We start from the raw sequence: 27905 nt of genomic DNA, 5'->3' as shown, positions 1-27905 counted from the left end.
AGTTATCCACATTTTCATTCAAAGAGTCACGGTGTCTGTGCGGCAAAGCCGCACATTTTGCCAAGAATTCAAAATAAAATTGCTTTTTGATGGTAAAACAAAGGGGAGAAGATGTGACAGCGTCACAGATTCAGCAGTAGGCGTAATAAAAGGACAATTGGGGCGCGTTAGCGCCCCCTCCTCTTGCGGCGTGGCGGCGGTGTGGCGGCGGCGTGGCGGCGGCGTGGCGAGGGCCGATCATTGCCGCTTGCGGCTATATTTATTATTATTATTATTATTATTATATCATTATTATTATTATTGTTATTATTATTATATCATTATTATTATTATTTTATTATTATTATATCATTATCATTAGTATTATATCATTATCAATATTATTATTATTATTATTATTCACCATAGCAAGTTCCTATGTTTGTGAATTCTGTTCATTGACACTCGCAATAAAACTTTTCTGATTATTAATATTGGCCTATATCAAATACCACATATTTGCACATACCAAAGTAACATTATTAAAACACATTGACAAAAACAAAAAGGCAAACAAACATAACCAATTGCACAACTCAAAAGAGACTTAAAAGCATTCAGTGATATCAACAACTGACAAAATTACTGTTTGTGATAATACTTTTGAAAACAAAATAACATTCAGCATTAATGGCGATCCAGAGGAATAGTAAAAAAAAATAGAAACATCAATTCAAAACTTCTGTAGTTTAATTGCATAGAAATGTACATACATAAAAAAAGTTTTCCAAATAGTTTTGTTATATGAATAAGGCATGTTATGTGTAAAACAAAGACCAAAATTGCACACTTTTGGGATTTATACATTTGAAAAATGGATAGAGCCAGATCTTGCACACAGGTGTGTACACAGGTGTGCCTTAGGCTGGCCACATAAAAAGGACACTGAAATGTGAGATTAGTCAGTGTGTGGTGTGATCATTTGCCTCACCAAGTACAGAGTTGATCAGGTTGTAGGTCCACTCCTCTTCAATGACTCTGAAGTTATGCTAGAGATTGGCAGGCCGTATACCACGATCCAGAGCATCCCAAACCTGCTCAATGATGACATGTCTGGTGAGTGGGATGTCTTCACCTTCCAGGAAATGTGAACAGATCCCTGCAACATGGGGCAGTGCATTGTCATGCTGCAACATGAGACGATGGGCTCATGACATCTCTGCATTCATAATAAGTTGCACTTGTGTTTGTTGTCATAACATACACCTACCCACACCATAACCCCACTTATTTGTAGTTACAACAAATAAGTATCTGACTAAACTAGATCTTACTCAGAATTGGTATTTTATGCTTGTAAATGAGTTCTTGTACAAATTAAAATTAAGGGAAAATAAAAACGTAACTACAAAAACAAAAGTTTGATAGATTTTTATTTAGATTTTTGCTCAATCATTTTCTCCAACCCAAAAGACAATACACAGCATAAATTGAAAATATCCCATTTAATTGTTTACAGCATTGTATCTGTGATCATTATTCAGTCTGACATTCACACTCACCTTGAAAGTCATGGAACTGAGATTCATTTAGACTGGTCAAACCTGACTGAAAGGTCAAGGCCTCACCTTACACAAATAATAAATAATTACAAATCATATGTCCTATAGTATTGGGGAGTTAAGATTGTTTTTTTAATGCCGTTTTAACTGGGACCCGTGAGGAAAATTGTATGCTTTTACAAGCCCTTTGTTTGCATTTTAATTTAGGCTACTCCAGTTGTATAAAAACACCCAATTCATCTTTATTGGCTGGTGAGCTCTCTTACAAACATGACAGCAAGTACTACCTGACCAAGTAAGAGTACATGTTCTGTCCCATGAGGGTGTTGACAGATTCTGAACTTTCCTTGCACTTCAAAAAGTAGAAATGAGTATTTACACAGGATTTCACATGCAGCTCAGAAGCTGAAAGTTGAAATTGCAGCCATGTCTACTATTGATAAGACATGTCCTACAACATCCCCGTCCTCGTTGTCTTGTGTCTGGCGCACACACACGCACGCACAGAAGGCTACACTTCACACACTGGGCACACCATTGCTATTGGGTCCCACTTCTCTTCTTTGATTCAAGTTTCTGTGTCCAATGCACTTGTGACATGTCAATTCCATTGAACATGATTCACGGTAGTCTGATAAATTATGACAAACAAATATACTGGCTGAATAAGACAATAAATCAACACAAACAAAAACATTCGGATATAGAACAACGTATCTCTGTCCTGTCGGGACTTTTAAACAGCGCCTCCTTGTGGCTTTGATCTAATAGCAATGTTTACCATGGGATTGACGCCAGTGAAGCAGCTTGCAGCACTTCACTGAAGCTCTCCACATAGATTGAATGAACCTCTGGTACACGGAACTAATATTCTGCCGAGCAAAGCATCATTATTGTAAATCTAAAAACTGCAATGTTCAAACAAGAGCCTTGGTGTATAATATTAAGTTTCAGATCAAAAAAGGGGAAACTATCAACTTAAGTGTGAAATGCGAAAAATCTGTTTAAAAAAGAAAGATACAATCGGATGCCATAAAAGGCCTCAGCTGCAAGTCAAAATCCCATACAGAAAGTTTATAAATATCATAAGGTGCAACTTGGTATATTTTTAAGTTTGGGTAACTTATTAAAATATGCCAAAGAAAAATGAAAGATAAAACACATGCCAGAAAAACAGGACTAAGATCAAGTTCCACTTCTGCATCTGTGCATCACTGTGTGCAGGTTTTTCAGTAGTACAGACCGATATTCACATATCTACTGTTGACAGAGATTCTGACCCATGTCAACACCCAAAAAGCCCCCCTCAAAGCTGACTGACACAATCATCTCTGTGACAGAAATTAAGAGGACACATTCTTTCATGAATGAAGTATGGCGAGAATAGTGGATCTAATGCAGGTCAATTGCATCTTTCCGTTAAAATTTTTTGTACACATATGCATACAATTAAATTTCTGGTCTAAATCTTTTGTTTTATTAACTTGATCAGCTTTTGTTTGTAACTATATACAATATACAGGCAGATCATATATTTTACAATAAGAGCAATGATACATGGAGGTCTTTGGAGACCAACGCTGACTAGATGTATTTAGTTATTTACAAGGTCAATAATTGGATTATTTAGAAAATGAAAAATGATAATGAAAAAAAGGGTGATGGTACAAGAGACAAAATTTAGATAGTACAAGAGATCATTGGAAAAATCTCCATATGTACAGAACAAGCCAGAGAATCTTTCAGCAACAAAAGTGAATCTCCATATACATACATAGCTCAAAATATATTCAAAGCTATAAGTCTTAACGATTTGGTCACAAGTTAAACAGTGAAGCATAGGGAAAAGTACCCCACAAACATCTGCTGATACCCAATCACCATCACGGCGCTACTAAGCGTGTCAAGTGATGAGTACAACATCACTCATGCAAATGCTCCCATTTCATTTTCAAAGCTCATTCCAACGCCAAAACAAGATTGAGAGATATAAAGAATACTGTCCCAGACAGTATAGACAGGATTCTAATTTGTATTCTTCGTCATGCGCAATCACCACAACCAGTACCAAAGTACCAGTGGGAGTATTATTACTGATTATAAATTATAGCTGCCAAGAAATCCAGATTTTATTTTTGATTTAATGATTTGATTTCTCCAGGACACAGTTTTAGAATTTATGAAGAACATACATTGGGACTTATGAGCTATAATTTTTAGCCTATAGAAATTCATTTTATGTAAAAATCCTTTAGCATTAGCAAATTAAAAAAAGTATGATAACCTTTAAAGCTGCACAACAACCTCAGATTCAGACAGCATTTAAGATGTACAAACAAAGAGTTTTATCCACCCAAGTCAGAAAGGCACATCACTTTGATATCAGGCATAAATAATTAAGTCACTCGACTAAAGAAAAACATAAATCAAAATAGTAGTGCCAATAGGGTGAGGCCCCCCGGGAGAGGAGACCGTTATGAAGATTAATAGAGGAAAAGCATTCAGTGCATGGCAACTACATTCAAAACTAACATGTATGTGCATGGTGACTAAGTTAAAGTTGGACTATTTGCGATCTAAATATAACATTTAAATGCAAATTAGGACGTGAGGACCAAGTTTTGGACAGGTTCAATGCAGAAACTTTGCAACATTTTAATTTATTAGACCCCTGAAGCTAAAAATAACCACCAGATGAATTCTATTGGTTAACATCACATGACAGAAGTTATGTAATTTCTGTGGCCTATTTAAAATATAAAATATGCTCATAGATTACTAAGATGCTTAAAACCTAGAGGTTTATGGTAACATCTGGGAGTTTAGCCACCACAGAGACATGTGCCTTCAGGTCAAACACTGATAGCAAACAGAAACATTCATCTCTGAACAGTGTTGATGACTGAATCTAATAAAGCATACAATTGACTGAACTGATACTATTGGATACTACTCTTGAAAAGTGAGTGCCGCAAATATGATCTGTGAAGATAAACCGTGAAATACATGACGAAAAATAACACACAAGAGCAGTACATTGATATGTTTTCCGAATTGTTCTCTATAAGATCTTCATAACATCCAGATTTTTCTCCTGTGTTAGATGCTCTGCTGCTTCCCATGCAACTTGAGGGCAGCGGTCTGTGTGTGTCACAGGGGGGTCCGTTGGAAGAAGGAGGGAAGTGAAAAGAAAATAGTTTTCAAAGTTCCCATAAAGGGGCTTTTAAGAACCAAAGGCAATAATCACTGCCACGACTGAGGTGGGAAGTTGTTCACCTCAGCCAGGTCTTGCACAGGCGAGCCTTTGTGGGTGTAGGTTAACTTGATCCTCATTCGTAGGTGTTGCTGAAATGTGGTGGGATTAAATAATCAGGTTTAGAAAGAGGAACGCAAATTGTTGTAATGAACCTGAAAAGTAAAGCTAGACATTACACTCACCTTCTGTGGATTGAGAACTCTGATGACCTGTGTTACTGTTCCCTGGTTTAGCGCCGGGACAACATTACTACTGGGCGATAGGAGCTGCAGCTGGAATGTCTAATAGACAGGGACAAAACACTCATTAGAGGAGACGTTTAAGTGGAAACGAGCCAAATAAAGGTACTTATACATTTACCATGAGGTGACTGCTTGCTTACCTTTGGTACTGCAGCTTGAAAAACAAAGTCTGTCATTTCTGCCTCTGTTGAGTTGGAAGCATGAATGGTGATGACTGCAACGTTTGGATTGGGGTTAGCTCTTTCAAAGGTGAAGTCTATCTTCAAACCATTCTTGTTGTATGCCGTCATGGGAGGGATACCTTTGCAAATGCAAAATCAAACCATGAAGAGCATATCAAACACATTTTTTACAGAGCGAGTAAATGACTAAAAGACCCTCACCTGCAGCCGCAATATCATTGAAAAGGGGCGGTGAGGAAAGGCCATCTAGAAGGAAAGGGGGCTGGGAGACCGGGACAGTGGGAGCAGGAGGCGCTGAATTGCCTACTCAATGACAAACAAGAACAGGGTTTAGGACAGATGGAAAATCCACAATTTTAGGAGGAAGATTGAGCATTAATTTACCACTTAGTGAGAGATCCCCGAGCAAATCAAGAAGCTCTCCACCTGCTGAAGCTGGTTTTGTGGGTAGTGTTGTCTGAATTACTGGGACATCATTACCACCTAGCAGATCTAATAAATCATTTGCCTGAAAGGAAAAGGGGATATGTTTTTGTTATTCATTTAGTATATGTATTCTTGGCCATTCAAACTTCTTTGACATACCTGGTTGGTGTGCTGTGTAACTGGGGGTGGATGTTTGGGCTCTACAACAGAAGGCTCCGTCTCTCCATTGGTCTGTACAATCTCGGTTGGGCCGTTTGTGGAGGTTTTCTCCATGATGGGCATTCGCTCTAGTAAAGCCGGCCTTAAAGAGATAGATATTAAAGTAGGTATGAAACCTGGACGTAGTGTAGCAAATAATAACTTTAAGTAAGTTGCAGTAATGCATAAATAAAACAAAAAACGCATTACCTCATGTGGTCATATTTTTTAAAAAGTGCATTATATTCCACGGCTCTCTGTTGCAGCTCAACATCAATGCTACTTCCATATATTGACACCACCTTCTTGATTCGGCTGAAAAAATATACAATATAATATAATTACAGCGCGTTCAGTAAAAGGAATGGATGGATTGGTGTTACTTACTTTACACTGCTGAAGCGCGTAGACAGCTTCATGATGGCAGTAAGAGCATAACCCCGAGTTACAGGAGTCGATAGATTAGACACAAGAAGTCCTTCCAGCACATCCAGAACTTCATCTTCAGTCACCTGAATTCAGACCAACACAAGTATGATTAGTCCAGATGTTGGAGAAGAATCCGAAAAGGTTTATTGTCAGTGAACAAAATTCACAGGCCAGGAACTTGCTTTTGTGATTCGGTGCAACATACAACAATGAAGCAAAATATATAAAATGCATTAGGCATGCGTTAAAGAAAAAACAATTTCAATTTACTAATAAGAGAACACCTAGTAGACTAGAATTGTTTGTATAGTGCAATATGAATGTTGTAGAAGAACAATGATATGAACCCCACACTTTCCAGTTAGACATGCTCAACTTAGCAATTAAAAACCCCAAAAACAGATACCTGGATCGGCTCCTCTTCCTCACATTGTCCAGATACAAGCAGATCTCCATATTCTCCTATGCACCACGATGCCACCTGCACTAGAGGTTGCTGCAGAACACAAAATACTGATCACCTCCACAACATATGGGACAATGTGCTTCATTTGAAACAGAACAGATCTTTACCTGTGAAATGTCATCCAACAGTGCCTTATAGAGTCTCTGGACTGTGTAGGCGTGCATCTCAACACTGTTGGTAATCAACTGGATGAGGTTGGGAACGGAGTCATCTCGGACGTAGCTCCCAGCCTGAAGCCAGAAAGTCAAATGTTAACACCAAGAGGCGGATAGATTTATGAACTGTATAGTTGGGCTTACTGTGGTCAGAACCCTCATAATCGTGTCTATGTGCCATCGTTTGGATGGAGCATACCTTAAAAAAACACACAAAGAAAAACAAGGCAGACATAAAACTTAAGTTAAAAAAATTAAGTGTCGATTTAATCACATCTTTATTCTTGAAATGCTGTCAGAAAATGTAAGTTTCAGCACTGAGTCTCAGACGATGGATCACTCTTTTTTTCATCATACAGCATTTGTAGGAAACATTTAACGATTAACAGACATGTTTTAAAAAATCTAATTTAAATATTTACACTGTATTAGCCTATGTAATAATGCTGCCTTCATGTGCAATGAAGATTATATTTTTTAGATAAGCATTGGAAATTGAAAGTATGTTTCTGTTGTAAAAAAAATAATCTTGAAAAATATACAGTAGACAGTTTTTGATTTAAGCTATGAATGCTGCGTTAATATGCAGAAACAAAACCATAAAATATAAGTGCAAGAAATTCATTCACACCCTGCGATACATGCAATTAAACAACGTTCGACCAGTTGTCCTACTAAACAGTTTAGACACGTTTCCTCCATCTAACTTTAGTGTAAGAGGTTTAAAAGAGGAGGAGAGACAGAGTGTGATCAGAGTGAGGAGAGACTGTCGCTGCTGCTGTTACAGGATGACGACACTTTAGTCTGAGCAATAATCTAAGTAAAACCGGAATCAGAAAGTATAAAGAAGAACAATATTTCTTTGATAATATATATATAAAAAAAGTTTAAAAACAACCTATAGAAAACATTGGCATTGGCCTAAAATGTCCATATCTGTGCACCACTTCCCAAAACGTATGGTGATAGTTTTCCTCCTGGCAACCACAGTTTCTCTAGCAGGTAGTGTTTCCTTGTGAGCAATGGGCATTTCGACATAGTGATATGAAAATGACATCAGAACTCCCTCCAAACATGTGACTTTGTGGTTCTCATTTGAGATGTACAAATATTTTCCCATTCTTGGTCAGTCAAAAGAAAAATACCTTCTCTTTCCCATTTCTTTTTAATATATTTAGTAGAGTGGCTGTCCAGATTATTAATGCAGTTGTAAATTTAAATTAGTATTCCCCTTGAACGTAATCGATAAATAATGAATTAAAGGCGTAATGGGCGATTTTTTGCCGATTTGAGAACTCAAGCGGATTTGCGCATGTGCACTCCCCCCGTGCGGACCTACACAACAGCCTCGCGGTTAAACGTGCGTATGTTTATTAGCGCGATGGATCGCATCTCTCGTCTCCCGTAGATTTCCATCTCTTCGAGCCAGCTCGAACTGTCTTTCTCGGTCTTAATTTTGTCCTATACACTGAGGGAACTACATTATGATAGATCCATGCGCTTAGACGCAGGGAAACGTGCTGCTCTCCTGGGGACACGTGCTGCTCTCCTGGGGACACGTGCTGCTCTCCTGGGGACGAGCCAGAACGAGGCTGCAGGTGAGCGGTAGGTGCGTTCTATGATTGATACGTGGCAGGACTAATCGGCCGTCCACGCCACGACGAAATGAGACTCAGATTTGGGACAAAAAATTATCCATTACGCCTGTAACAAAAATGTGGTGGTTGTTGCCTTGTTTACTTTTTTCATTATAATAACTTTTCATTTGTACGTATTAAAGTCCTGTTTCTCAGAGCAAAATTATTCTTCAAATATATAAAAACTTGATTTGATTTTCTTTAACAATCTGGTAAAAAAACATTTAAACCTTTGAATGCAGACCTTGAATCTCAGGTTGGTGCTGTTAAGTGTAAGACTTTGGTCATAAGGCAACCAGTATAGGATTTTAACATCTTTGTTTAGTTTGTATGTTTTGATTATACACAGGGATTCTCAATCATCTGCAATTTTCAACTTGAAAAAATGGTGCGATTCCCATTGCAAATAAAAGGCAGCACGAATACAGAATTACTTGTTGTACATACTTTTCTGCAGCTAGAAAGACTCCTGATGCACAGTCTGCTTTAAATTCTGGGTCACAGGAATCCAGAAAGTACAACAGTTCCTTCATCATTCCTCTGATGTTGTTGCCATTGACAAGAGCAAAGCTCAGCTCCATTGCACGCCTAGAAATAGAGCCACGAGACAAATCTTGCGATCAATACATCAAGCTCATTTTAACCAACTACAGTAATCATTTACCTCTTAATCGACACATCCAGGTCTTTCAAACAATCAACAATAGTACTCCGATGCCTCTGCACTGCGTTATGGTCTGTCTGTACCGTCTTCAGTAGAGAGGTCAATGCCACATATCTATAAAATATTGACGCCAGCTTGAATAAGTGTGGACTCAAAAAAATGCATCACTTAAGTACAAAAATCTAACCTTATATTTTTGTCATTGTTTAAAAGGAAGCGACCTAAAATGTTAATGGCCAAGACCTGTAAATAGATCGAAAATTTACAGATGAGAGCAGATATTACATTGATTTTTTAACTTTTTGGAATAATAAACTCACTCGTAGTCCACTTTCAGACTTTATGTCCATTATGGTCAATACAGTCTCATACAGGATGGCATTTCCGACATTTTTACTCGTCTCTGTGTTTGTTGCGACCTGTAACACACCATTTGTTATGCCAAAACATACAGTGGTTGAATTGGTTCATTTTTGTTAAAAAAAAAAAAAAAAAAAAAAAAAAAAAAAGGTACCTGTGCAAGAATGTCGTTCATTGCTTCACTAGAGTCATCATCGCTTTTGCCCAAAATTCGTAGAAGTCTTAATATCCGCACCTGTTCACACCAAGATTCAGAACAATGAGGCTTTTGTTTGACAACGGCAGAGACTTGACACATGAGCTAAGCCTTACCTGGAGGAAAGGGTCGCTTATGCCTGACACATCATGCTCAGGAGAGTACCCGGACATGATTAGGTTCTTCAAGATCCTCACCAACTGTGGAACCAGCTGATCAAAATATTAAGAGAAAAATAAACGACGGTGAGCATTTTATCATGCATCAAACATTAATGCTGTATTGATAAGAGTTTGATGATTTTATTGTGACACACATTGACCCCAACAAACATTAGAATCTTATAGTCTGCACAAATAAATAATGGAGTATATTCTGTCTAACCGCAAATGCATAATTTATACAAATTTTACATACCGTACAATTTATACGGATACAAAAGATTAATAACCTATTTAAGTCCCTAAATTAAACACGCACACAAATGGAGGTCCATAAATAAGTATTTTCCAGTGAGGGGTGCAGGACAGACAGATAAAGTTATCCTGTTTGGGCTGTGAGTCTTACTCTACTCTATTGTGCCCAACTGCCCAGTGCCCATATAGTTTAGACTGTGTGGTAGTGCCATATGGGCCTATATTTACACAGACACCATTGTGACCAAATTAGCTCAAATAAGGAAAATAAAACACACAAACTGTGAGGAATGTGTCAGACAAAATCCAGTATTGGATATTTGACTCGGTACAGTGATGAATAATGATCACTTAAGGTTTATAAAATCAAGGAAAACAATATGACAAAACAAAAAGATTTACATTTGAGGTGACTGACAATTACTATTTACAGCATGCACCAGCTATGAGATCAGAATGTACTCTTACCTTCTCATTCTAACACAATGCAGGAATTGTAACAAAGACAAATGACAGAAAAAATATGAGGGAGATGTTAGGGAGGGGAAGTCATTCACTTTCAGAAAGCTAAAATATGTTGAGCTCATGACCATGAGGGGGGCACCTCTGAGCGCGGTTACACCTAGAGAAAAAAAGGCAGCAGCAGAACAGCCAAAGCAGTACACACAAAGTAGACAGAGTTCAAGATTGAAATGTGGTGTGGCATGTGGAGCTGTGTGTTTACTTAGCGATAAGATAATGTATAATGTGCAAAGGGAAATGAGATGTCATGTGTGAGCTTTAGACAAAAGCATGTGGAAAAATCTCTGTACCTTTCTGAAGTGGGCCAGCATATCTGGACTTCTCTCACACATCTCAGTGAGGAGAACAACTGATGTATGGAGAACACCTAAACAACAACCAGAACAGAGACCATTACAAATAAGAAGGCACATGGAAATGAGTTTTGTAGCTGAAGTATGTGGTGAAGACGATTTCTGTTCTCTTGAGTCCCAGGTCACTGTACGTTGTTCTTTACACTTAAAAACTGATCATTTTGTGGGGCCAAAATAAGTGAATAGATTAATTGCAACTAATCATAACCTAATTTAGAAATCAAGAAGTAGTTTCCTGAACCATACGGTTTAAGGTTAACCTTTGTTGTCCCCATTGGAAAATGTGTCCGCTGCAACCATAAAACTGAAGGGTAAATTTAATTACATCTTTATGCTAAAAAATGCTGTCAGACTATTTAAGTGTCAGCACTGCGTCTCAGACGATGGATCACTCTTTTTTTCATCATACAGCATTTTTAGGCAACGTTTGTGCAGATTTAGATTAAAAAATGACTTGTATTTCAAATCAGATTTAAACTAATTGCATTTTATTTATTTAATTGCATGCAGCAATGCTGCATTCGTGTGCCATGTAGAAAACTGAGCCTCTGGGGCACCCGTCAGGAACAGTGGGCATCGCAGTGCCCGGGGACGCATCTCTAGAGCGAGGCTTGGTCAGGACCTAAGCTGGACTTCTTTACCTCCTGTGCATGTTTTGGGTTGATGGAGGGAAACCGGAGTGCCCTGAGGAAACCCATCCAGACACAAGGAGCAAACTCTGCACAGAAAGGCCCCTGTGGCCCGGCAGTCAAGGTGGGAACTCTGAGGCATGTTTGCTGGCCAACAATACTCAAAAAGGACACATGTTTTTTTTGTTTTTTTTAAATAAAATAAACAGTGACTTGGTGGCTTTAAATAGCTTCTGACTGTAAGCATCTCCTGGTTCTAAATTCAGCAGAGCACTTTCTGATGTAGAGCAGTGTCACTCTTAAGGCAGCCTCAGCAAGTAGCATTAATCAAATCTGTGCCAATAAAACTCCATGTACTGGTAAATATTTTGATATATAAATAAAAGGAATAGCTAGGAAAAAATGTGCAGTAGTGAATTGATTCAAACATTCATGCAGATGATTTCATGAATTGTATGCAAACGAATTGAAAGAAGAGTTTTCTTTTTGTGCAAAAGAACTTAAAAATTAAAAAGAACAAAAAGGGGAGGACATTGCAGAGTGGTGAGAAAATAATTTAAATTTATTTTTTCAGCCAGAGGGTATCTCCTAACAAAACATTTGCACTAACCATGGTTTTTCTCGCTGAGCAGGTTTTTTGTGGCTGGAAGGAACATTTCCATAAGTTCTGGAACTTTTCTTATGACGTGAACCGCACACAAAGCCGCCTGCAATTAGATTTAATGGCCAGAAGTCAGTCGTGAACATGTCCAGAGTGTGTTTTCTTTCAGTGCGAGGCTGAATAAAAATGATTCATACCTTTTTTCTCAAGTATGAGTTGGATGTTTTTAGCAGCTTCTCCACTTCACCAGCCAAATCCCGACACATCTCTGATGAGCCCATGCAGCCCAGTGTACACAAGGCTAGGCCCTGGACATACTGTGTGCTGTGATTTAAGTCACTGAAGAGAGAAGGCAGAACAGTAAGCAGCAAAGACAGTGTACGATGTCATCCTCTAGTTCTAAGATGTACCCACTTTTTAATGCAATTTGTCATTAGTAGATGAACATCCTGCCTCTCATCCAACAGCAGCATAGCACCTAAATAACCTATTCGTTTGTCTGTGAACTTTTGGGATGCAATCAGCTTCAGGCACTCCAGCTGAAAGAAAGGACAACAGTTTACCGTACAATGTGTAAAAGCTGTTTATTTGTACATATGAACAGTGAATACACATACCTGTCCAAAGTGTGCTGGGTAGCCCAACATATGCATATACAGTAGCTTGGCCACATTCCTGCAACGATAGGTATTATCTTCCTCTCGGAAAGAGGACCGTATAGCAGCACACTCTTTCTGGATCATCTCTCGCTCCTCTGCCTGGGTTCGTGCTGTCCGGATTGTCCGGATCAGCTCCCGCAGTCTGATCGGAGCTGGCATTCTCTGAGAAAATAAAAAGTCAGTTAATAACTGATAACAAATTTAAGAGTTCAGGTTAGACTCAAGCCTCAATTACGCGGAAAAACTGAACGCAACTTATAAATCAATTTTGTCAAATTTAGACCCAAATGGGATGTTTGAAAACTAGAGGACAAATATTATGTTAGTGTGCAGACAGTTTTATTTGCACTCGTCTCTTTTTTGTTTTCAATAGTTTTGTGATTTCAAATGCATTTTTTCTGTTGTGTGAAGCACTTTGAATAGCCTGGTGTACAAATTGTGCTCTACATATAAACTTGCCTTGCCTATGAAAGTGTATGTGAGAATGGTTCATTGGTGATTAGCACTTTCAGGATGCAAAAGAAGTTGAAATTAAAAATAAATGTGACCATTTACAACTGATGATGTAATTTAATGAATTTGCTTTCTCAGAAATCGGAGAGATACTGTTAAATGTTCCAAAACTCCAACAGATTGAAAGAACAGGCAAGTTACAGAAAGACCGGTAACATTAGGGATGAATAAAAGAATGACAAAACTGATCAAGACTTCACAGTGCATTGTAAACACATCAAAGTGCATTTACATTTTGAGAAAAGTATTGTGGCCTTTCAGAACATACAACATGAAGTAAAAAGGTACACATGTGTCCATTTACAGAGGGGGAAAAGCATTGCAATTGTATCAGGGTTTATTTATGTCCAGCCTTTTAAGCAAACTCTGACAGCATCTATTTTTACACTGTAACCAACAGCCAATATCCTTTTCAAATGAGATGAATAAAAACATTTTAAATAGGTACCATCTGTCGGGTTGAGTGAGGCGCCACATTTTGATGTTTAAAGAGGTGATATATAATTAATGCTAAATTTGAGGGCCCAAAAAACAGGAGACGGTGAAGCACAGAAATGGCCAGGTCACACAATCAGGTAAAAACATATGATTCAATTAAGGATTTTTGATTTGTCTTCATCAAATAGTTTAATACAGATAGTGATCAAATATACAGCTAAAATACATCATTTGTTGATTTCTGTAATAGGAATAGGGTTATCAAAAAATTAATTGAGACAATAATTATATAACGATGGCAAAGTTTGACCTTTCCTGAATGCTTTTGAACTGGCACAGAGCTTTTACAGAACTAGTACAAGACCACTAGGCCTGTAGTCGACTAAAGACGGGTTAGACGGAAAACAAAAAGAGGGCGAAACATGGCACTGACAAAAGCTCTCAAAATTAGGATCTTGCATAATAATAAATAAGTAAACGACATGTTCATGAGTGGAAAGGCAGATTATCTGTTCTGCCACTCCTAAAACTCCAGCTGACTCACTCAATGCAAATAACATATTTTGTCAATTAATAAAATTAACAATGAATCAACTAAAGAACTATAGTCCTAAATAACACATGGTAATAATATTAAAGAAACGTGTGACAACACTAAATGAGAATGGCAATGGTGAATTTCAATATAAATTTTACTCATAATGCATATGTGTTCATGTACTATAACAACAAGCTTTGCCTCTCTTGAGGTTTGAGCAGTCAGCCTACATTTGCTTAAGGACACTTGACAACCAACCAGCAACAAGCCACACCTTTTTACAACCAAAGGGGAAACCAAGCATTTTACAAAGAAAGTGTGTCCATAGTCATAAACAATGCAATTGAATTACTAAACTGCCAATAAAACGCCTAATGTTAATAAACGTGTTGTTGGTGCCAACTGGTAACCTTTACCAAACTGTGCTGTGGAAGGCAAATATAATATTTGAAAGTCACATTTGATATTTCCATGTTTGTTTTCTACATAAGTTTGTCCCAATGTGGTGAGGAGAACAAGATGAGCCGATGTGACTCAGAAACTTAACATCTTGAGGGCTTAGTACTTTATTTCATTCATTGCAGGCAACATACCGGTCAGTCACTGAAGAACTGAGGTGAGCAGGCACAAATGTGTTTTTCCTCAAATCTACAATGTCATCAAGCGGACCACCAAAAGAGGGATTGCAAACGAACAGAAACAGTAAAGTTGTAAATGTATTACACCCAAATGGGTCAATGATTGTCTCACTTCAATGTCAGCTGACTTCCTTAACCTGTTACACCGTATTTCTAAGAAAATAGCGCTAATAATTGCGTTAAAGGGCCTTAGTGGATTAAGAGCGAGTACGGACATACACCCAATATAGAAAATAATAACACATAGCCATTTATAGCGGTTAGATTGAATTTAAAAAAGTAGTCTACGTCCACACTTCATGCTAGCCTCAGTTAGCTTTGAGGTGTGCAAATGCTGACGTGCGAGTGCACAAACTGTCAAATGACAGCAGACATAATATTTTAAATTTCAATATCCTGCAAACTACAAAAGTGACGTACACTAGGGTCAACATAAAATACCAAAGTAAGCAAAAGACCTACACGAGTTATTTTCTTAAGTAATCCAAAGTACGAGCCAATGTAATAGCACTAGTTACACGTTAGGTTTTCGATATTTTTTAATCAATAAACATATATTAGTCTACTACTAAGCAACGTTGCTTTAAATGTTGGGAGTCGTAATTAAACTAAAAACCTTTGCGAAGTGGATATGACACCTAAACCTGTTCATGATGCCGTTTCGGCCTCCTATAAGCATAGGGATTACAAGCTAGCCTTTCCACTGAGACATTAGCTAACCTAATCAGTGCTTTAGTTATGTCAACGCAAGTCTATCACTGCAGGAAAAGTACAGGTGAAAAGTATCATTCCATTATATGTATACTTTATCTTAAGAGTTGTCATAGCTGTTAAGGATCTGCACATATTGACTGACTCTACCGGGCTCCACATCCCTAGCACAGCAGATACTTAACCGTGAGACTACAGCACTAATGCTAAGCTAAGTTGCTAATGCTAAGTTAGCCGCTGTCAGGCACAACCCCGGTCCACTCTGAACTGCGACTTCCTAAGCAGCGCCCCAGTTAGTGTTGTCAGCGTAACTGTGCACCAAATATCCAAAGTGACTTAGGTTACAGAGTGTTTCTGAGCAAATGACTTACTTACAGGCCGAAATGATGCCAGATAATAGCAGGAATCGTCTCTATTAGCAGTGGAAGGAGGAACACACTAGACATGCAAAATGGTGGCTACACCAGCCTCAGCACATCTACCGCAGGCGGAAGGTTACAGGTCTGTGAAAGAAGTGCGGAGCTGCTGCGGAGCTGAAGTTTGTCATCGATGTGACCAGCAAAGCCCCCAAACGCCTCTGTGGGACCCTCGATGTGCTGAACGCTGTCTCTCCCGGTGACAGGACGTGATTCTGCTGCTCATTGAGCAACATGGGTAAGATCAGGAAACGTATTTTGTTTTTGTGCGAATGTAACGTCAGCTGATTGTGTTGCCAGGCTAAAACCGGGGTTTACTCATAGATGTACTAGCGTTAATATAGATATACATCGTAGTCTTTGGCTTCCCAAAGCTATACGCTTACTCTAAATGGCTAACGAGAACACTGTAACAACATCGATGTAAAATGCATAGTGTATGCAGGTTTGACTGGCGTATTTTCATCGAATGGGTTATTTTTAATATTCCAAATTGCCATATTGCCCAACAACCGCTAACGATGATATTGTCTAATGTAACTGTAAACATCAAAATGATGAGACGGAGTATTTTATCCTGACCCAGCGGAAGAATACGTTTTACCTCGTCAACGTCGTGTTGCGGTTCGTTTACTCGTGGCGCCAGTGATGACGAATCCAATATGTGCTCTTCACGCATATAGCGCCCCTAGAGGTGACTTTGCGTAAACATGGAATGTGACACTGCAAATGTGGACAATATAATGGAAAATGAACACATACATTTATATGGATAAAAATATTTATTTTAATAACAGGCACGCATAATTAAATACGTCTAATAAAAATAGACCTGGTCTCAATGCAAAATATACAATATGGACAGGATAACCAAAACAACAGCGAGTTATTTTTAAGGTGATTTGCTGGTGTGTGACATGTTCCTTAGTCCAACAGCAGAGTAGAAGTAATAGTTTTTGTGGCGACAGGTTTTGGTCTGTGCTGATCGTCGCCTCCTGCCCGAGGGGTGTGCCTAAATAGACAAGGGTAAGAAGGCTCGATCCGACCTACTCGTCCCAGAGTCTTGGAGACGTACAGGTCCTGCAGATATGGAAGTCTGCAGCCTCTTAACTTCTCAGCAGAGCGCACAAGTGCAGTAGTCTGTGTTTGTCCCTGGCTGTGGCTCCTAGGTCTGGGAATCACAGGGTCCCTCACGATTCAATGTGATTCACAATACGATGATATCACCATTTTGCAATACATGCGATTATCGATGTATTGAATCAGAATCAGAAAGGGGTTTATTGCCATTTATTGATGAACAAAAAATCACAGATATAGGAACTTGTCCTGGTGGTTCGGTGCAACACAAACGACAGACATTGAACACATTGCTCATGATATTCTACGATATCACTATTTTTGAAAGAAACCAATATATTTTAACAACAGTTACACCACGACCTGCACAAACTAAAAATTAAATACACAATTTTTAATAATGAAAACAGTCAAAATGTCAAATATTTTGCGTAAACAAGTTTCCTTTCTTTAAACAAGCAACAAAATTGCAGCGCGGTCTCAAAATAATTTGAGAAATTATAACAAAAATTACTCATGGCAATATCGATACAGCAGCCCACAATATTGGTACCGTATCACCAAATTTAGTATTACGATAATATTTCGATATTTAGCACATCACCTGGTGGCTACAGTGCCACACGGTAATGAAGGAGGTGAGGATGGACTCAATGATGGCTGTGAAGAACTCATGGTAGAACTACACCATCATCTGTGCTGGCAGATTCCTCAGCTGCCGCAAGAAGTACATCTTTGACTGGGCTTTTTTGATGAGGGTCGGCTACTACTTGAGGTCCTGGATAATTGTGGTGCACAGGAAAAAAGAAAAAAGAAGAGAACCTTTATTTGCCCCACAGTGGGGGGAAAAACACTTAGTATACCATCAGATGCGGTACAATGCAGTAAAAAATTCAAGAGAAACTATTAAAGAAATAACTATTGAAAATTTGACATAAAGCTCACTATTTTACTGTTTAACTAGAATATTAATATTAATATATGCATACCACTTTTGCATGGCTTGATGTAAGTTGCATAGACTTTTAAGTTGCATTTTTAATTAATTAAAATAGAATGACGTTTGGTTTGTCCATATCACGTCATATATATTAGACTAGTGTTTGTCCACTAGAGAGCACTAGGTTACAATTTTTCGATTTTAGGGCATGTAGTTAACACTTAGATCAGGGGCGTTACATATGTTACTTGCATGGGCAACTTACACTTGATAGAGTGTGAGTTTGGAGGTTTGTTTGGCCCCTCACAACTAGCGCGCATGTTGGAGCGCAGCTGAGCTCGTGCGTGGCTCCAGCGCGTGCACAGGGCGCAGAGCCCCCACTGCTCCGCAGGGTTTGCGGCACAGTCTGCTGAACCGAGGGATGGGAAACATGTGAACGCATGTGCGGGTGCAGCTTTTTTCTTTTTATTTAGGGTCCCAAGCGGGTCTGGACTGACCCTGGGCCCCCGTGATATTGATGGTCAGCCTCATTGTGCTCCGCGCAGCGAGAGTGGGCTCTCAGTGCGGATTACCCACGGGTTTGTGGGACCACTGCGGGAGTGGACATTACTATGTCCAGACGAAAACAGACCAACCCCTTCAAAGTGAACTGTAGGTAGCATATTTAATTTGCTCAATTCCGAGTTAAAAGCCTGTTAGGATGTGTTGTTGTTGGCCTAATGCAGTATAATCAAACATTACGATATCCAGTGGTCAACGGAGTGACTTTATTTCTTTCCTATATTGGCGAGTCTGTGAATGTTTAGCTTGATAATAATTACATGTGGGCTATTTTACACCATGTGCATTTCTAGGTTTATGATGCCTGTAGTCCAGAGTTTCAGATGAAGTAGTGCGATATAGTTTATCTAGTGTTTGTGTCTATTGCACTTGTGGTGAGTTTGAAAACTCTTGTTGTGTGTGAAGTACTTGTGGGTCTTCTAAACATAGTTACTTATTTCAATGGTGTTGAAATACTACTTTGTTTTACACATGCTGTAATCTCCACAAGGTAATGAGCTCATTTACCCCTTAAAGTGAAGGGGAAATCCATTGGATGTCCCAAAGTAGTGTTTTATGGTTTAAGACATGACTTTGTTGTAGGTCTATTTCAGGATTTAAGGTGGTATGTTTTGTTGTCTTGGTCTCCTTCAGATGGGGTCAAACCAGACAGACAGCGGGACAGTCCAGACAGGCTTGACACTCTCACAAAAACTCACAAGGAATTCCAGACAATGCCACAACAGCCCTCAGTCTTATTTGTGTGGCCACTTTAGTGTGACATTTTACCAGACATGAGGTGTAATGGAACTAGCTTGAATTGCAATACTGGAACAACTTTTAGACGTTACCTTCAAAACTTAAAAAGTTGTAACATTAAACAAAAACAAGAAAGTTGCAATTCCAACTAATGTCAAACTAATTTCCCTAATATGTTTGTTTCAAGCCTAACCCTAATTGCTTAAAAGTTTAGGGACAATCCATCTAAAATGTTAAAACGTCCTTGTTATGATTATCTTTCTATCTCACAATGAGTTTGTGCCAGAAACTTATTCCTTAACACCGCTTTTTGTTTTCTATTTCTTACATTAAATGTTTCCATCGAACATTCAGATTGACAATCACATTTATATTTTATTTCATCACTATACTACTAAATTTAACCTTTTAAAAAATGCAGCTGGAATTCATATATTGACGAATGCATAAACAATTATAAACACATCAATTGTTTTGTTTCATTTTCCTGCCTCGTTAAAAAAAAAAAAAAAAAAAACATGAAAATTAAAGTAAATTAAACACAAGTGGCCCAGCAATGCAGCAGTTTTAAATGGAAGTCAGTAGACTTCTTTCTATTATTAAATCTTTAATATCAATACTGCGATTTCAATTGAACAAATCATAAGATTGTTTTGCTGTAATTTATGACTGATCCTTCCTCACCATTTAAGCTCAAACCAGTGCAAAAACCAAAATGTCAAGGCAGGTTAATTTTAGGCATGCTTTTTGTCAATCTGCAGTAGCTACAAAACATACAAATTAAGCATTTTACGGAGCAGGAATATTAGTTCTTGTTCATTTTGCATTGGGTGGCCACTTATTCCCAGTGAGAGTGACCTGATGTCTGGCTCTGTCGCAGTCTGTCGATGGAGAGGCCTCTGTGTTTCCTGCAGATTCAGACGCTGTGTCTGTCTGTGCTTTTGAACGGGATAGTGGCTGTAAGCAGGAGGAGGGACCCCTATTGCGTGATGTTGGAGTTGAGTTTGTGCAGTCTATCTTTTGTGTGTTTTGTTTTGCGGGCCCCCCCTTTCCATACCACCCTTCCCTCTCCTTCTTGTGGCTGATGAGTTTGTCTCTTTGTCTGGATCCAGTCAGACACTGCGTCACCTCCTGCCTACAGACTCTCACAGAGCATAGACTGATAACATCACAGAGCCTGGGAGGAGCGAGGAGAGGCAGATGTATGGACCCTAGACACTAGAGGGGGATGGGGAGCCAATCACTGGCCTTGTGCTGTCAAACCATAGTTATATTATTGCACTGCCAGGGCGAACGAGAAGATGAGAAACACACTGCTTTCACTCACAAACTTCTAACTTCTCACACACGTTAAACTGGGCTCCAAGAATGCAATATTTCTGCGATATTTTATATCTATATCTATGACTTGCCTTCATTCAGTCAGACTGAATCAAAATAAAAACTTAATAGACCCAAAACCAAGGCTAAATTAAGGTGAATTGAGATTTAACGAGGAAAATAATTAGTAAAATCAGACCTTTTGTTACATTTTTGTTAAATTTTTCGTACAGCACATTTTTGTCAGAGGGAGGACCTTGATATTGTTATTGCGCTATTGATTATTGCCTTAGCCAATATTGTGATGGTGATACTGTAATGGGAAAATGTCATGCCATTCTATCTATGTTGTCATTGTTTGCAGATAATATGATAAGAAGGGTTCCTGATAAACATGGTCCGGCGCCTCTGTATCGTGCCAGTCATGCCTCAGGACATGGCTCAGGGGTCAGGTCACCTCCGAATGAGAAAGCTCGAATCTTTGGAGCGTGATGGTTGTTCTATCTCAATCGGAGCTTTGTGACAAATTACATTATCCTATAATTTATTGTACAAAATAGCACTGTTATTACAACTTCTGATACTCTTCTGGTACTTTTTTTTAATAAAAAATGCAAGCCTGGCCTGATATGCTTTTAACATTCGGTTTACATTCGGGTTACTTGCAATTGAGTTTGACTTTTTTTTGTTAATGTGAAAATCTGTAGAGGCCGCATAAAGCCGTTTCCTCCTCTTCTCTAGAGCAGAATGGTGTAGATTTGGCAGTGTTCAGATCTACTTTTGAGCAGAAAGGACAGAGGGCGAGCCAGGCTGTTTCTGTGTGTGGGTGGTACTCTGAGACATGATGCTGCTCGTAGAAAAGTCCAGGCTTCTTCGTGTCCCTTGGGACTGCAGCATACATATTTGTGGGATTATGCATTTAGTTTTATGTCATTGTTGAAAATGATGAGAGAGACAAACAGCCTCCATCACCTTGAGGAGCTCAAGGTGATGAGGATTGTTTTCGGAGTGACAAAGATAGATGAGTTTAAGAATCTGTAGAAAGAATCTGAATCTTTTTTATCTTTATCAGAGGGATAGTGATTATGTATAAGGTTATTTCCACCGGACAGAGGCCTAGATGAGCAAGCTATATAGATTTAGTGAGATACTAATGGTGAGTGGAAAGAGGAGATGGAAAAACATGTATTTGGATACTAGGATTACACTGAATTCAAACAGTATGCATTACATTACCTTTAACTTTTATGTTGTGATCTGTTTTGATACTACCAGTAATTGTATGTAATTGTTTGTCTTTGACTCCAGGGCCATTTCATCCAACAGGCATGACAGGTCTTCAGCACTCGATCAGCATGGACAGCCGTGAGGACTTCACAGAAGAGAGCGTATGCTGCAGCACCAACTCTCAAGAGCTCCAGGGCCAGGATAGCCTTTCAGGTACTGAGCCAGTCCAGAAGAAAGAGTGACGGAGCGTCCTGGGACTGTGGGGTGTTAGTGAGAGTAAGTCCTACTCTGCTCTGTTGTGCGTCTGTATTGATAGGGCTGTGTTTGCCCCCATAGAAGACAGTGACAGTGACCCAGACAACCACGAGGAGGATTTGTCATACACCACCTCTGCTGAAGACCCAATGAGCACCGAGAGAGCGCAGTGCCGCCTGCAAAGAGCAGGAGTAAAAGAGGTGTGTGTGTGTGTGTGTGTGTGTGTGTGTGTGTGTGTGTGTGTGTGTGTGTGTGTGTGTGTGTGTGTGTGTGTGTGTGTGTGTGTGTGTGTGTGTGTGTGTGTGTGTGTGTGTGTGTGTGTGTGTGTGTGTGTGTGTGTGTGTGTGTGTGTGTGTGTGTGTGTGTGTGTGTGTGTGTGTGTGTGTGTGTGTGTGTGTGTGTGTGTGTGTGTGTGTGTGTGTGTGTGTGTGTGTGTGTGTGTGTGTGTGTGTGTGTGTGTGTGTGTGTGTGTGTGTGTGTGTGTGTGTGTGTGTGTGTGTGTGTGGTACAAAGTGTAGTTTGAGCTGACTTTTTTTTTTTTACTTCAACTCACGTATATATGTTGGTCTTTTGTGTCATTCAGGAGAGTTTGGATGGTGGCGACCACAGCACCTTTGCATGTCCTCTCTGCTCATTGGACTTTAGCAGCCCTGAAAAACTAATATCTCATGTCTACCAGGTGAGAAAATCAGTGTCTCTGAACCATAGGCGTCCCCAGGCCCGTTTACCGGGTGTCTATGGTCTAGCCCCGAATCCAAACTGCCTGGGTTTACTCAGAAGAGACCTGCAGCTGCGGGACTGACGTGGCCTTGAGCAAGCTGTCAGACCTAAACACGCTTATGTCCGTCATGTCAGAGCAGCGGGTCCATGTCAGATTGAGCCCTAGCGTCGGCTCTACAAGAAACAGCGTTGACATAAAGAGTGTGTGAGTGCACGCGTGTGAGAGCGTGCGAGAGCGTGTGTCCTTTCTGGAGGACAGAGCAGGTGAGGGGAGAGTGAGGAGAGCTCTGAACAGCATCAGTTGGATGTATCCTATTGTCATAGAACTACTCACACAGTTCAAAGTCTAGTTCTGTGATAATAGGCTTAAAGTGAGTGCTACACAGTAGAAGTGCAGCGGGACTTGCGTGTACCCACTACAAAAAATATTGCTGATGATAAGTGTTATGCACACTTACAATCCCCATGATACACATGTGCTTTCTCTCAGTTTAGACCTGCCCAACTTTGACTCTCCCTCAACTGTTAGTCACATTCTTTGAGGAGTCACCCCTCCTCTTTCTGTTTTTAGGTTTTCTTTCAGCTTTAGTTTTTTTTATGTGATGTTTTGACCTCCATTTATCTTGTTTTGTGATCTGTAACAGCATACGACCGTGATGAGCAACAACAAGAGTTATGTGTGTCCAGTGTGTGGGCGAGCCTTGAGTTCGCCGGGCTCTCTGGGAAGGCATCTTCTCATCCATTCAGAGGACCGCCTGTCCAACTGTGCCGTCTGCGGCGCACACTTCACCGACACCAACAACTTCAAAAGGTTTACACATTTGCAGCCTGTACAAACTTATTTTTTAAATATGAAAACCAAAATTAATAACATCTCAAATGTATTTGTAACTCCGTAATAGGCAGTTATACATTTGAGCCTGATGAATAAAATGTATTTTGGTATGTAGCAACAGTATGTAGCCTGGGTTGCCAGTGTCTTAACAGGTAAAATCAAGAAACATGTTCGTTTTTCTCATTCAATGGCCATTCTCATGTGAAAGCTCCGATCCTCCAGAATTTATGCCGCTTTCACGGTTATGTAGGGCAGTGCTCTTTCAGCCAACCTGTGTGCGTTCATGTGCAACTTCCACTCAGAAAGTCATGATTTATCTGACACCACACGAAAGCGGCATCACTGAGCTGCAGAGCTGCTCTTTCACTGATTCATGATTGGCTGGGCTTTATGTAGTGAGGATTCTTTTAGGTTTAACTGGATTTACCTGGAAATCCATGCTTTCTGATGGCATAATTGTCAAAACAAATCTGAAAAGATACAAAGAGCAACAACAATAACACAGACATCAATATTATTTAGTTTTTACAATATAGAACAATATATAAATGCATACAGCACATATTCGATATGTAGCTATAATTAATATAGACCTCTGAAATATCTGAGAGGTTTCTGACTGCCCAACATAATGTTTGACAAATTGTGTCTTTACAGGGAAAAGCTGACCGAAGTTCTTGACATAAGCAGGATGGAGGTGAGTGGAGGCAGGGATGTGTGTTCTCTGTCTCTCTCCAACAGTCCCATGGGAAGCCCCAGCCCAGTGGGGCGGTCTTGTCATGGCCCTGGTTCAGCTCCCTGTCAGCTTTCTCAGGGGCCCTGCGCTTCTCCAGGACAGGACCCCAGTCTTTGTCACGGTCCTGGCCACATCTCCAGTCAGTGCCATGGGCCCAGACAATGTACTGGCTCTGACCAGCCCTTTCCCTCACTATCTGACAGTCTGCTCTCTGAAGGCCCATCGCTGGCCTCAATCCCAGACGCACTAAACTCCTCTTCTTCAGGCCTCCCTCCCATCCCTGACATTCTCAGTCCAATGCCTGTTTATCCAGCCGGAGTACTGCTGGTGTGTAACAGCTGCGTGGCCTATCAGCAGTTAGTTGAGGCTCAGTCTCCAATGAGAAAGTGGGCCTTACGACGGAAGAATGAACCTCTAGAAGCTCGTCTGCAGCGTCTAGAGCGAGAACGGACAGCTAAGAAGAACAAACGGGCCTGTGAATCTGAGGAGGAGAGGGAGATGCGGAGGCTCAGAGATCGCGAGGCCAAGCGCATGCAGAGGATGCAAGAGACAGAGGAGCAGCGTGCACGAAGGCTGCAGCGGGACAGGGAGGCTATGAGGGCCAAGAGAGCCAACGAGACGCCTGATAAAAGACAGGCCAGACTGATACGTGAACGAGAGGCAAAGAGGATCAAACGACGACTGGAGAAGATTGACCCAGCTCTGAGAACTCAGATAGAGCACGATCCTGCGGCTATGGCCGCCATCACAGCAGACATGAGTCTGTTCCAGTTCCCCTGCTCCATGCCTGTCCCATCCATTGATAATGGTTTGTTTATGAAATTACCCTGATTGGACCAATCAGAAGACGATCTCATTATGGCCAAACCTAACCTCTGATCCTCCAAAGCACGTCATGATCATTCCCAGCTGCTTGTATGACCATCTTAAATCAACCTCATGCACAATCTGCTTTGTTGTCAAAAGCAAATTACTTGGGTTTCTAATTTATTACACTTCAAACATTATGAACAGGGTTGTATGTTTCATGTTGAATGGGATATTGGCATGTTGTAAAGAGATTTATCCATTCATCTGATGGACAAGAAGATGAAAACAGGTACTTTTCAACTCATGTTTCTGTATATTTATTTTATGGAAACAGATTTTGCACATAAGCCATCAGTGATAGGACTGGGGGAATTATAGCTCAACTAGTTTTTGGTCAACTGTTTGGCCAATGTTTTGAGTTTAATGGTGGCTGTACCTCTTTTCAAGCTGCCAACTTGGCTTCAACATGGAAAACTACCTACCTCAGCTGGCACCGTTAAATGTGCCCTCAGTCCTGTGGCTTACTCCAGGCTCTTCTCTGTACTGTACACTTATTACACAGCAGGTTGTTTTTGTCACCAAGGCACTTTTATATGTACAAAGGCATTCGGAACATTTATCACCTAGTATCCAGTATTCAGGTTTGTTTATGTTCAACGCACATTATCAATGTTGAAAGTCCATGGATCTTTTTTTTCTTTTTACCAATTGTATCATGTTCTGTTGTATAATTTGCAATTAGGTTTGTCTTTTATTCATGTTTTTCATAGAGCTTTCATTGGAGCATTCCTGAAAACTTAGTATGTGCTGCTATTACTGTTCCTGAACAGTAAATCCGTTACCTCAGCTCTTACTTCATGACTTTGGAATAGTGGTCATAGGGGCACGTTTCCTTGATATTTGCTAACAATTTTATTTGTAAAATACTTGAATTTTGTTAACTGTTTTTCCATATGGAAGTAAATCATACATGTATGCAATAGTTGTAGCTTTCCCATATCATGCAGACTTGTAGTAATCAACCATGAAAGTGAGCTTGGTATCCCCATTTGTTTATTACTTCCGTTCCATGCATAATCATGTAATTAACATTAGTCTTGTTAATGCCAGCACATATTTAGAACATTTTAAAATATCCTATTGTGTTATATAAGATTTCTGACTAATATGGGTTGGTCACATCAAATTATACGGTAATTTGGGATTGTGATAGTTACCTCACTTTTCCTGTACCTAAAATTCAAAAATTATTTTTGGGAAGTACACAATGCACAACCAAGCACCAAGATTTAACACTTCTATGCAACATACACAATATATTAATAGGATCTATGCAGGAGGCAAGTTTATTCATAAACTAGTGACAAAAGATGAGCTTCTCAGGCAATGTAACTCAGTTAAGAAGACTAAAAGCCTTCTACATTTTGGTCCATAAAACTGTATAAATTCAGTGTGCTATGAACGTAAAGAGCAGTTGCATTTATTTCCTCCATGTTTGTCAGACAAAACAGGGTGTCACTGCCATCTTTACATCATACTGTACCCAGGGCAGCAATCAACAATTTTGTTTCTCTTGACTATGAATACTAGGTATTCTCTAACGTTTTTACTTTTTGACTGCTGTGATGCTGTTTTGTTATACAGTTGTGTCCAATGGTTGAAGACACTTTGGTGGAGTCCCAAACTCATTGTTTTTAGACTGAAGGTACTGGGGCAGAACCTTAGGTTTTTCTTAAGCGAGCCCTGAACCCCGAGCATTTAATAAACACTGCATGATGTAAAGCTGCATTCCTCAAATGTTCAGTGTGACTGTGTTCAACAGTTTATATATGCCTGCCTATTTTTAAAGCAACTAAAAACACTAGCTTTTAAAATTAAGGAGTTAGTAACGTCCATGTTTACAGAAAATCCATGACCAAGGCCAAATAAACGAGCTGATGTTAAACATAAGGGATTTGGTGGATTGGAAAGCCACTCCATTTGCAGTTGTACCGTCCATAACTTGGTGAATGTGGAAATAAACTGACTTTATTGTAAATGACCTGTGTAGTTATTCCTCACAAGAAAATACATCTAGTTATTATCACTACCGTAATAGCGTAATACCGTTACACATACATATATTTAAAGTCACATTAAAACTTTTTGGAGGTGGCAAGTCACTTGCATGAATCCATCCAGATTTTTAAGTTTAAGGCCACAATCCATAATATTAGAACATTTGCATGGAAAGAAGTGACCCCAGTACCAGTCAGGTTTGTGGAGATGAAAGCCCTCTCACAGTAATGACAAATTAAGTCTGTTTTTTACAGCAAAAAACATGTGTTTTTATTTTAATACATTTTTTGAGTACATTAAATGCTGGGGCTTTAAATTAACCGACGTGGGTAGAGTAGGCAAAATGTTCTCAATTAAGAATACTAATAAGTAATTATATTATTCAAGTATTCTAGTGTGTAAAACCTCAGAGGTAAAATGTCATTACTGTAATTAAAAC

General features: G+C 39.5%; 2 protein-coding genes and 2 non-coding genes across 9 annotated transcripts; 1 reads left to right on the top strand and 3 right to left on the bottom strand.

Moving 5' to 3' along the window:
• Positions 1 to 1397: 1397 nt before the first annotated feature.
• On the bottom strand, positions 1398 to 16278 carry ap1g1 (adaptor related protein complex 1 subunit gamma 1). Of its 2 annotated transcripts, none has more exons than XM_072465373.1 (23): positions 16146 to 16278; positions 12891 to 13094; positions 12688 to 12812; positions 12471 to 12612; positions 12283 to 12379; positions 10981 to 11057; positions 9869 to 9964; positions 9711 to 9791; positions 9517 to 9615; positions 9384 to 9439; positions 9197 to 9310; positions 8980 to 9120; positions 7040 to 7094; positions 6848 to 6970; positions 6681 to 6770; positions 6233 to 6357; positions 6056 to 6160; positions 5807 to 5948; positions 5606 to 5729; positions 5423 to 5524; positions 5180 to 5340; positions 4980 to 5078; positions 1398 to 4886 (listed from the first exon to the last, which is right to left on the bottom strand). In XM_072465373.1, exons 2-23 carry the CDS (start codon positions 13089 to 13091, stop codon positions 4785 to 4787), a joined length of 2457 nt encoding a protein of 818 aa, XP_072321474.1. In that variant the 5' UTR covers positions 13092 to 13094; positions 16146 to 16278; the 3' UTR covers positions 1398 to 4784. The 2 variants fall into 2 exon arrangements, with proteins under 2 accessions (XP_072321474.1, XP_072321473.1); XM_072465372.1 differs by having other exon boundaries at positions 16142 to 16265.
• Positions 7182 to 7260, bottom strand: LOC140381790 (small nucleolar RNA SNORD71). The gene has a single exon (XR_011931281.1). It is a non-coding gene; the product is annotated as a small nucleolar RNA SNORD71 (small nucleolar RNA).
• On the bottom strand, positions 11382 to 11460 carry LOC140381789 (small nucleolar RNA SNORD71). Its single transcript, XR_011931280.1, has one exon. It is a non-coding gene; the product is annotated as a small nucleolar RNA SNORD71 (small nucleolar RNA).
• On the top strand, positions 16229 to 27337 carry znf821 (zinc finger protein 821). Of its 5 annotated transcripts, none has more exons than XM_072465376.1 (6): positions 16229 to 16424; positions 22134 to 22265; positions 22389 to 22507; positions 22891 to 22986; positions 23672 to 23838; positions 24520 to 27337. In XM_072465376.1, exons 1-6 carry the CDS (start codon positions 16421 to 16423, stop codon positions 25427 to 25429), a joined length of 1428 nt encoding a protein of 475 aa, XP_072321477.1. In that variant the 5' UTR covers positions 16229 to 16420; the 3' UTR covers positions 25430 to 27337. The 5 variants fall into 5 exon arrangements, with proteins under 5 accessions (XP_072321477.1, XP_072321478.1, XP_072321476.1 ...); XM_072465377.1 differs by having other exon boundaries at positions 16287 to 16424; positions 22152 to 22265; XM_072465375.1 differs by lacking the exon at positions 16229 to 16424 and adding an exon at positions 18805 to 18857 and having other exon boundaries at positions 22392 to 22507.
• The last annotated feature ends 568 nt before the right edge of the window (positions 27338 to 27905 follow it).

The sequence above is a fragment of the Eucyclogobius newberryi genome, unplaced genomic scaffold (assembly GCF_026437365.1).
Source record: "Eucyclogobius newberryi isolate DKJ021-1_F unplaced genomic scaffold, fEucNew1.0.hap1 SCAF_5, whole genome shotgun sequence".
Classification (NCBI taxonomy): domain Eukaryota; kingdom Metazoa; phylum Chordata; class Actinopteri; order Gobiiformes; family Gobiidae; genus Eucyclogobius; species Eucyclogobius newberryi.
Note: the sequence above shows the minus strand (reverse complement) of the source record. Positions and strands in the feature narration are given on the sequence as shown.